Here is a 10,659-nt window from a genome sequence, read left to right as displayed (position 1 = left end):
ATATTGTCAAAGCTTGATATCTATAATATTTTTGAGTGCGTATATGAACTGAAACTGCTGTACAAAAATGACCATAAGAAGTTGTGAGTTGCAAAATTCCTTACCATTTACTTATCTGCAAGTAAACAATCAATTTCAATTGCCGTGAATCAAACTACAACCGCATGAATTCCCTATAAATAGCACAGCACTACAAAAATAGCAATATCATCTATCATCTTCTAAACTCAAACAATCAGCCATGAAATTCATTACAGCTATAAGCTTAACTGTCTGGGCATTTATGGTCATAAGCACTGCGGCTCAGCCAGCGGTGCTAGACACTGATGGACAGCCCGTCCAGAGTGGCATAGAATACAACATAGTCCCCGGTATTACTGATGTTGCAGGGGGTCTAACTCTAGTGGACCGCAACAATTCATGCCCATTGTACGTGGGTCAAGAACCGCTGAGGCGTCCGATAACATCACAGGGAATTCCGGTGATATTCAAACCTTTCGAAGAGGGAGAGACAGTGATCAAGGAGTCGAGGGACTTGACAGTAACGTTTCAAGCGGCGACAACCTGCGTACAGACAACTAGTTGGACAGTCGGGGAAGAAGATAGAGAGAGTGGAAGGAGGTTCATAGTGACTGCAGGAGAAGATTACTTCAATATTCAAAACAATGGAGGAGTTTACAATTTTGTGTGGTGTCCGACTGAATCATGCCCAAGTTGTGATAGGCCTAGATGTGCTTCAGCTGGTATCTTTATTCAAAATCAAAATAGGTTGTTGGCATTGGATGGTCCTGCATTTCCCTTCCAATTTTCTAGGGTTTAATCTTCATCTTCATCTATGTGTATATGTATGTACCCTTCTATTATTATTGTATTAAATAAATGACATGAATATCAATAAAATTGTTTCTTTTCCTTTTTCTAATTTTATATTGGGATAAAGAAAACCTATTTGATTAAGCCATTACATATGGTGAACTTGGTTTGATTTGGCAGGTTATGTCAACAATCTCCTTAATTTAATTGTTTACTAGTTCAAACTCAAAATTTCTATAACACCTTTCTTTGGTTAGAATTCATGATTTTTACAAACAACTTATAATTGTGACCAAATGGAGTTCATGAAAGTTTAATGGAATATATATATACCAAAATACTGTATAAAATACATCCATAGCCTTTGAACTATAATTTTTCACATTATGATCCTCAAATTAAATTTTCTAAAATAACTTTTTTAAAATGTTCAATTATATTAAAATCCAAATCAATAAAAATACCTAAAATAAATTGAAATTTAGTTGATTTCATGCAACCTTAAAAATGAGCAGCTATTGGCAGATCTTGCTAGCATTAAACGAGAATGGGGGGATTTGTTAAAAGCCTCGGTGAGGAGAGGCAAAGTTAACGTCGTTTTGTCAGTGGTTAAGAGAGCTTATGCATATTTTACATATATGTGAAGGCAAGTGCACCTTAATCGTGTATTGCAAGTAATAAAACGAAAGTAGAGTATCGTTTCTATAATGGTAACCATAATTACTAATCTTTTTGCTTACTTATTATTATTTAAACAAAACAATCAAAAGGTGCAATTTGTTGGATAACCAAATTAAAAATTACTTTTAACAAGTGAAATGAAAATTACACAGCTGAGAAGATTGCTTATAATAGAAGAAACTAAAACTTATAGTTTCACTTAAAAATTTTGCTTAGTAATAACACTTAACATTTTTCAAGTTGTTTTATCATATTTCAAATACCGGTGTTTCTTATTAACTAATAGATTTTCGAGTTATTAGCTCTAAACTTTCGGTTAATTACTTTATTCTAGTCCAGCTAAAGTAATTATCCAAAGAAGCATAAGTTTTACTAGATTTTGTTAACTAATTACTTTGGTCCGACTAAAGTGATTAATAAGGATTCAAAAAAACCCTCTTGAGTTATTAGTTCTAAACTTTCGATTAATTATTTTTTCTTAGTGTAGCTAAAGTAATTAATTCAAAGCAACATTAAGTTTCCAAACCTTCGATTTATTATTTTACCTTGGTCCATCTAAAGTAATAAATCAGAGACAATAATAAGATTCGCGAAAAACAATGGAAATCCAATAAGCCACATTAAATAGTCATTAGGTCCAACTTATGCATTTTGATTAATCAATTTAATCATGTTCAATATAAATGAATAATTATATTCGAGTTGATTTGGTATATCTCCAACAAGCATTAAGAATCATAGATTAGTTCTCAAATGGATAAACATAGCTTGATTTGGTTAAACGTCATTACTATATAATTAAGGTTAAGATTCGCTTTTAGCCTTAGTTAAAGAAGTTTTAGCTCATGATTATATTATAACTCACCTTAGAAAGACAGATAAAGTAAAATAACAGAGTTCATAGTAATAAAAGTAAAATAAGGATTAGAAGAAATTGCAATGACAATCGCCGAATGGAACTCCGTCGATAAAGTGAAAAACTTACTTTTATTGGATGAACTCTTGTACAAACAACACTTAATAACAAAAAACTATAACAATACATAAACTATTGATTCTTAAGGAATCAGTAAACTAACAATATATAGAGGGAGTAAGAATTTAAGTCTAAGCTCGGTGTATCTTTAAATGTCTCTCAATGTCTTCTTTTATAGTGAGAAGACACATATACTCCCCAAAACTAAGTCTATTGGTGTCCCCAACTGCTAAACCTTCTCATTTATAGGTTGGAGAAATTATACACCGAAAGCTTGCAATTAAGACTTTGAAACCACGGAACAAATTAAGATTTTGCAGACTTTCTGTAGGCACATCATCGAGGTCGAGATGCACCTCGCCAAGGTGTAGTGATTCCTCTAGCTAAAACGGCTTCGTTTGACTCCCAAGTTGTCATCCTAAGCCATGACTTCAGTTATTTGTGACGAAATCTTGTGAAAACACCTGTAAACACATGAAAATGACTTTAGATATGTAAAGTGATGAAAATGTACGAAAAATCATTATTATAATTACAAAAACGGTATGCAATAAAAAGTAATTAAATACGACACTGCAATAAATTACGATGATAAAACACCACTTAACTTAAGCTTTGGTTATCCTCAAGCAAAGAACAACCGAAAAGAAAAGGATTATATCATCGAATAAGTTTACATAACTACATGAATTATTTTAGTAAAAAACAAATAAAAATTCTATATTCAAATCTTAGACTATTTCTTTGAACAGAAAAATTTCTTTTAGTGTTTTGCACTATTATTTTCCAAGCAACATTTTTTTTATTTTGTTGAATAAAACTGAACCAATTTAAACACCTCACATGTGAATCACTTTATCACTCAAGTATTTAGGATATTGAATTTTTCGTTCAAATCCGATAAAACAATGACTTTTAAAAATTTACATGGTCATCCAAATATTTACCAAACGCGCCTGACTATAAGCACGATCATAAAGTCTTTTCACGGGTTATAATGTTGGTTGAGGGTAAAGGTATGAGAAAATAAAAATTTTAGGGTAAACGAGTTTACGAAAAATTGGTTTATTTTGTGAAAGATTCACAGAAATTTTGTCTTTAGACAGAATCCGAATTTTATTTTTGCATATATATATATATATATATTCTTTTTTTATACCAATATTAATTTTATTTACATTTTTATATAGGGAATAAGAAAAATATTAAAAAAGCATGGAGATAGATAACCATCATATGTCGATATGAGTATTTGTTCGAATTCTTCCTTTACTGTGAATCATCAAAATTTCATGCTATTAGAAAACATATCAGCTATCAATTATCCGTAAATTGAAAGGGAGCAAAATGGTATTTATGAAGTGAATGTGGGTTGTAATATGGTGTGATGAATGAAATATCTAGGCTCAAAATGGTGAACGATGAATAATATGTACGAGGTAGTTTATTGTTAAACGTATTGATAATCTATGGATAAAACAAAGAATGCCTATATCATCTCGTGTTTTAAGTTAGATGCGTGAGGTTTTTTACTAGTATTGTTGTTAATGATAAACACTGTTGAGTTTATGTTCTGCGAATGTCTTTAACTCAAGTTAGTTTTTACGTGCTTTGATTTAATTTAGTTTTATGAGATTTTATTAGATTTACAATCCATCAAATCAAAATCCTCCATATTTACTTTTATTGTCTACTTGGTTATTATTATAGTTAAATTAATACTAATTCCTTGAGTTCGACCTTTACTTGCTCTTTTACAATCTGTTTTTATTTTTGGTGGATTTCGACACCCATCAATTAGCCATCTCCTAATGTACAGGGAGACATGCTCTTTTACCACCACTATGCAACTAGATAGGCAGATTGCATGATGTTAGGTCTGGCCTGATTTTATATTAGTAGCAAAAATTTGTGTTAGAAGATTGTTAAATCTTGGGAAATTTACAAAAAAAAATCACATTTGAAAAACTATCTATAATCATGTCAAGTTCTAATTTTGAATTATGTCAAACTAATAAAATTATTACTTTTAATTTATTTTATGAATTGAAGTTTATAAATTAGAGGTCTAGAATATATTGTCTAGAGTTTAGGATTTATGAAAAGGGAGTTAAAAGTTTTAAATTGGGGTGTAACAGTATATTTTATTTGTTATATGTGGAAAATAATGACATATTCAATATTAAGTTTGATAAACTGATTTGGTTGTAATTTTGTAGTTAATCATGATATTCATGTAGAAAGTCCAATCCGCCCCTTTAGATGGTTGCAGGGCCGGTCATGACAATTTGTGGGTCCTACGTGAAATAAGAAATAAGAGCCCCTTTAACAAAAATAAACGTAAAATTTTAAAATATATTCCTATAATGATAAACAAAAAAGTAATTAATTAATAATTGTACGGTACATATTATTACATTCACCGAATACTTTGTTTATGCAAAATCAAAAAAATATTTCACAATTTCTTCAAATTAACTCTCAACCTATATTCAAAAAGTCAAATTGGTCACTTTTAAGTCTAAAATATAAATTATTTGAACATATATATATTAATCATGTATTAAAATCTAAATGATATTAATATATGTATATAAAAAAATTACTATATATATAAACTCTAGAAAATTGTTTGGATCCTCTTTCAATCGTGGGTCCTAAGGCCGACATACTTTTGATCTAGACACACATGGCGGTCATGTATAGGGATGGCAACGGGTTGGGTACCCGTGAGTAGTGTCAATCCCAAACTCTTATCCGTTTATTTTTTAATTACCCGTTCCATTACCCTAACGGGTATACTTTTTACATCCCATACCCGTTCCATTTAATTCACGGGATACCCGCATGTACCCTTACCCGTTAAGATCAATAAATAAAATAAAATATATTATAAATTTAACCAAGTATAAATTTAATAAATCATTTATCTAAAAATTGAACAAATTGAACCTTTATCAATAAGAATAAAATACCTTAGTGGTATCACACAATGGGTGAAGAACAAAAAGTTGAAATTCAAATCTTACATCTTATATCTAAAAAACAATAGTATTTTCTATTATATAAAAGAATTATAGCAGGTAACGGGTACCGGATGGAGGTATTCTCATACCCGTTCCATTACCCTAATGGATAATGATTTTGATCTGATACTCATCTCATACATTTTTATATAATGTACGGATAGTGCTGGATACCCACAGATACATGGATATATAAGTTAGTTGTCATGTGGGGTTTCTCCATTTTAAGTTTTTATGGCTTATTTTTAAAATTTTATTATTTTATTCCTTCTCTTTCTCATGGAAAAGAAGTGCTTTTTGAATTGCACTTCATTTCTTTCAATTCCATTAATTGTTTCTTATATTTTTTGTTATCCCTTTGTTCTAGGATGAGTTGCAAAGTTCATCCAATGAGATATGGTGCATCTTTTTGCAATTGAAATTACCTTTTCAGAGATGGAATTTGGAACTTCCTGAAAAGATATGATAGAGAGTTTTTATCAATAATTTGATAGGAAATTTTTGACATAAATTTGATAGAAAGTAATGCTTTAACTGTTTACTCAACCCATTTGCTCGTTTCTACCTTTGTAATTTTATCATACAACAAAAATTTGTTAATCTTATAGGTTTTTTTTTTAGTTTTTTTTTTAAAGATTTGTTATGCGTTTTTAAATTTATTGATACTTTTTCTCAAATTAAAAAAAAAAATTGATATTTATTTAAAAATATCTTACAGTTATTAAAAATGTTCAGTTTTTTCTAAAAAAAATTCTACTTTCTACATATTACAATCTTAACTTTTTTTTCTTTTAATTTAGTTTCCTTTCATTCTCCAATAAATATAGCGAACTTAAAAAGTCATAACTATCAAATTAAAGTTTATTTTAGCAATTATATTTTTGTGTTTTGATAACAATAAAAAAAATAGGGACAAAAGACAAAATAGTCCCACCATTACATAGTACAACTTAGTAAGAAGTATAGTGTAGTGTGTACAAAAAATTGTGTTTTAACATAAAATTGTTGTGTTGTTAGAGATTGAGCAATTTCATAATATGACAGAAAAATTGTTGTTTTTTTTTATAGAAATTGAGACGAGGCAGAACTTGGGCGGGGTGAGCACACATGACCCAAGAACTGGCAAACCCTCAATATATAAATAAAAGAAAAAAAGTGAGCGTTTGGACAAGAGAAGGAGAACAAACAAAAGAAGGGGGAAGGAGAAAAGATAGGAAAAGTCAAGAAAAACGCAATTGTGAAATACTACAAATGTCATCATTGATAAACCTGTGGCAAAAAGCAGGAGCTGAATGCCACCAATTGATCACGAAGGAAGAGACTCCAAACTTTGCCAATGCATCAGCAACTCTATTTCCTTCCCTAAAGATGTGTGTAAAGATAATGTTCATTCTAGAGCAAATGCTGAGACAATGCAACCACTCCTGACGAATACTCCAAGGAACATCCATGGAACAGTGTCTAAGCAGATTAACTACGTACATTGAGTCTGATTCAACCCAAAGCTGATGCCAATTTTTCTCCCAAGCAAGTTCAATTGCGAAAATAGCGGCTCGTAATTCAGCCAAATAAGGAAAAGAAGGCGGGGTAGAAAAAGCAAAACAACCTTTGAAAAATCCTTGATGGTTGTGAAAAATGCCTCCCGCTCCAGCCTCGCCAGGAGTGCCAAAAGCAGAGCCGTCCACATTGACTTTAACCCAGCCCGGAGGAGGTTTAAGCCAATGGACTGGAATAATGTTGGGAGCAGGAGGCGGTCTAGGAGAAGCCAGAAGACGGGATAAGATAGCAGCATCTCTCTGGGAAGAGCAGAAACCTTTAGAAGATGCCAAAGACTCTCGAATCATTCGAAAGAGGGTGAACTTCGAGTGTTGGATAGAAGGGGAAACTTCCTTAAAGATAGCTTCGTTCCTGCAATGCCAGATTAACCAGATGCAAGAGATAGCAGCAACACGCCAGATCAACGACACCTGTGAGCCAAAAGGAATGCTACGAAGATTGCTGAAGAAGTGGATGAATTGGGAATGTCGAGGCAAAGAGCATTCAAAATGAATCTCAAGAGCCCTCCAAAGAGAATCTGCAAAAGAACAACTAATGAATAAGTGGTTAATGGACTCAGCATCCCTACCACATAGAGCGCAACGATGGACAATGAAGAATCCAAGACGCTGCAGGAGGTCGTGAGTCGGAATCCGTCCATGCAAAACTCTCCAGAAAGTGAAGGAGCTAGAAGGGGAGTGTGAGCATTCCAAACAAATTTATACCAGTCCACCGAGGAGGAACTAGGATTGAGAATCGAATAGTACTCTTTGGCAGTGAAGATACCTTTCGTAGAGGGCTGCCAAGCGCAGAAATCAATATCATCTCTACCCCTGTGAATAGATCGAATACTATTTTGAACAACCGAAGGTAGAGTACCTAAGTCAAGACACTCCGAGTTTACCAAAAATTCATCAACCGAATTATAGCGCGAACGCTTTTCCTGAAGATCGAGACCTAATCTGTCCGCCACCGATGGAATGATCCACCTATCAGTCCAAAAATTGAGCGTAGAAGACTGGCCAATCCACCAAAATGTCTGGTCCCAAATGCATGAATAAACAAATTTACAGGAAGACCAAATCGAGGAAGGAGCAATGGTAGCTTTAGGCAAACCAGAGACAGCCAGAAATCTAGCTTTCATCAGATTAATAGCTAGACTGTTGCCTTGAATTAATTCCCAACACATCTTACCCAGGAGAGCCTGGTTAAAAATCCTAAAGTCCTTAATGCCCAAACCTCCCTCCTCCAAACTTTTGCAACAAGTTTGCCAGGGAATCGTAATTAGCTTCCTCTGATCAATACAACCCGTCCAAAGGAAGTTTCTAACACTTCGATTGAGTTTATTCAACAATCCCACTGGCCACTTATAGATCAAGAATGAGCATAGACTTATTGTATAGTGACAATGGGCATAGACTTATTATATCATCGGTGTGTTGATTAGTTATAAACTTATTGTATCATCAGTGTGTTGATTATTTATAAACTTATATGTTGAAGTAATTGATTTTAATTCTTATATTTACATGTAATTAATTTGTTATACAGATAGACACATGAATGTATGGAAATTGTTGTTAAAAACACAACTTTAGTTTATTAACTCATTTGAACCAAACAACCATAAAGGAAATTAAAGGAATATCATTCCCTTTGTGGAACTGAAACAAACAGGTAAGGGAATTCAGGGTCATTCCATTCTTTTCTCCTTGTTTCCCTTTCTTGATTCCATTCCGTTACCCCTACGCGAACCAAACGCTCCCTTACTATTATAGATCGAGTCATTAATCTTGTATATACCGTAACGACCCGGTCCGGAGAGGGTGGCGCCGGGGTAGAAGGCCTGAGCAAGGAGCGGCCCTAAGGGATGGCGATGAGGACAGGAATGAACCGAATCCCACATCGGAAATGGAGAGGGAGTGATTGGGGCTTATTAGTAAGATGTGAATCCAATACATGTAGACGCGTTTTAAAGCCGTGAGGCCCAAGGTATTGGAATTGGGCCAGAGCGGACAATATCTACATGATATTGGATCAGGGTGTTACAATAAAACATCTTTTATTTTATATATTGAGTCATCGATGTTTTATAAACTTGCAAACCATTGATCTAAGGTGGTGAATTAGATTTTCTATGAATTTAACATGTAAATTTCTAAATTATCAACGTTTCAATACTTAAAAATAAATAAAACATGATAGATACTCCATAAAAGTTTATACTTCAATAAAACGAAATACTAATTTTCTTCATATGCTATATATTGAAAATATTTTATTTTATATCCAGAAGCAAATGGAGAGTATCTTCTAGTATATATTAATCCCAATGTCTCAATGTAATTGTATATACTTCCACAAATATTTAAGAAATTAGGTGGAATGTTTTTGTGAAATCATAAATGTAAAACAGTGAAAGAAATATATATAAATGAAAAAGTATGTCTATGAATTAATAAAAGTAATACCAAGTAAATACAAGCCTATGGAGGAGAAAATAACATAAAAAAAAAACCTCCATTTTAATTATTAAGAAGAAAAATAATAAGAGAAAAAAAAAATGAGGTAGGTATACATAGAAAAAATGAAAGTATGTAATTAAATTAGTTAGAGCTTAAGTCTAAAGCTACAACTACTATTTCTGATACTAATATTATTACTAGTAGAAGATAAATCGTCAACATCAAGATTGCATTTTACCCGGAACTTCACCTTGAACAGCTTCAACTTCCCCAATTTAATTCTAACAGGCTGTTTCACTCTCAGATTCAACCCAATAATTCCATCCTGCGCTCTATCCTGCTCAAGAGAACTCAACAATCCACTTGCATCCTGTGTTTTTCCGCTCATCGGAACAATCAACACCGTCGTGTTCCGGTGACCTTGATAGAATTTGGGCAGCGATCCTTCACACAGATTTGTTCCACTATACCATACACTAATATGGCTCCCTCCTTCATAATATATTCCGATTTTCTTATTTGGATTTTTGGCTACAATCGTAACATCAAACGCTGCGGATAAGCTTGAATCTGTGCTCAGATTGAACTGTGTTATTTGCAGTCTGTCAACCTCGAAATCAGGCAGCTTTGGCCGGAAAACTAAGAAGAGGATTCCGGCGGCGATTGCGATTATAAGAATGAGGAGGAGGAGGAGAGAAATAGTCCAGCAGAAACACCTGCAGCAGCAGCTTCTTGTTTTCTTTGGGGGTTTAGCGTAGGGTAAAGGAAGAGTACGATGGAAGGGCGGCGGTGGGTCGGGTTGATCGGATTTGGAAGAGTTTCTTGGCATTAATGGAACAGTAGGTGTGTTTGGTGCCTCAACATCATGAGAGAGTGGGTGGATTTTCTGTTGATCCGCCATTGATGAATATGAATTTAGAGAAGATGAAGTGTTTGGGGATATTATATATATGAGAGGAAGAAGAGATGAAGTTTGATAAGGTCAGATGTAAGAAGTTTCGTTTGTTTGACTTTAGAAGAGATGGCTTAATTTGATTTCTTACGAATCAAGTGTTCACATCACCATCCTTAATTCAACCCACGCGTTACTGTTGTTTCTTGCGCGCCTCCTACATTCCCATTTCTTAATTTACTCCTTACCTTCACGTTTTCCTAATCCTAC

The 10,659-nt window shown here is 33.3% G+C and overlaps 2 protein-coding genes across 2 annotated transcripts; one reads left to right on the top strand and one right to left on the bottom strand.

Moving 5' to 3' along the window:
- Nucleotides 1-225: 225 nt before the first annotated feature.
- Nucleotides 226-878, top strand: LOC136210825 (kunitz type trypsin inhibitor 104-like). Its single transcript, XM_066002245.1, has one exon. It carries the CDS (start codon nucleotides 242-244, stop codon nucleotides 818-820), a length of 579 nt encoding a protein of 192 aa, XP_065858317.1. The 5' UTR covers nucleotides 226-241; the 3' UTR covers nucleotides 821-878.
- An 8,585-nt stretch (nucleotides 879-9,463) lies between these two features.
- Nucleotides 9,464-10,416, bottom strand: LOC136203566 (NDR1/HIN1-like protein 6). The gene has a single exon (XM_065994757.1). The coding sequence runs from the start codon at nucleotides 10,396-10,398 to the stop codon at nucleotides 9,643-9,645; it is 756 nt and encodes a 251-aa protein (XP_065850829.1). The 5' UTR covers nucleotides 10,399-10,416; the 3' UTR covers nucleotides 9,464-9,642.
- Between the last annotated feature and the right edge of the window lie 243 nt (nucleotides 10,417-10,659).

The sequence above is a fragment of the Euphorbia lathyris genome, chromosome 1, assembly GCF_963576675.1.
Source record: "Euphorbia lathyris chromosome 1, ddEupLath1.1, whole genome shotgun sequence".
NCBI lineage: Eukaryota > Viridiplantae > Streptophyta > Magnoliopsida > Malpighiales > Euphorbiaceae > Euphorbia > Euphorbia lathyris.
The sequence above is the reverse complement of the archived record's forward strand: the minus strand, read 5'-3'. Positions and strand labels throughout refer to the sequence as shown.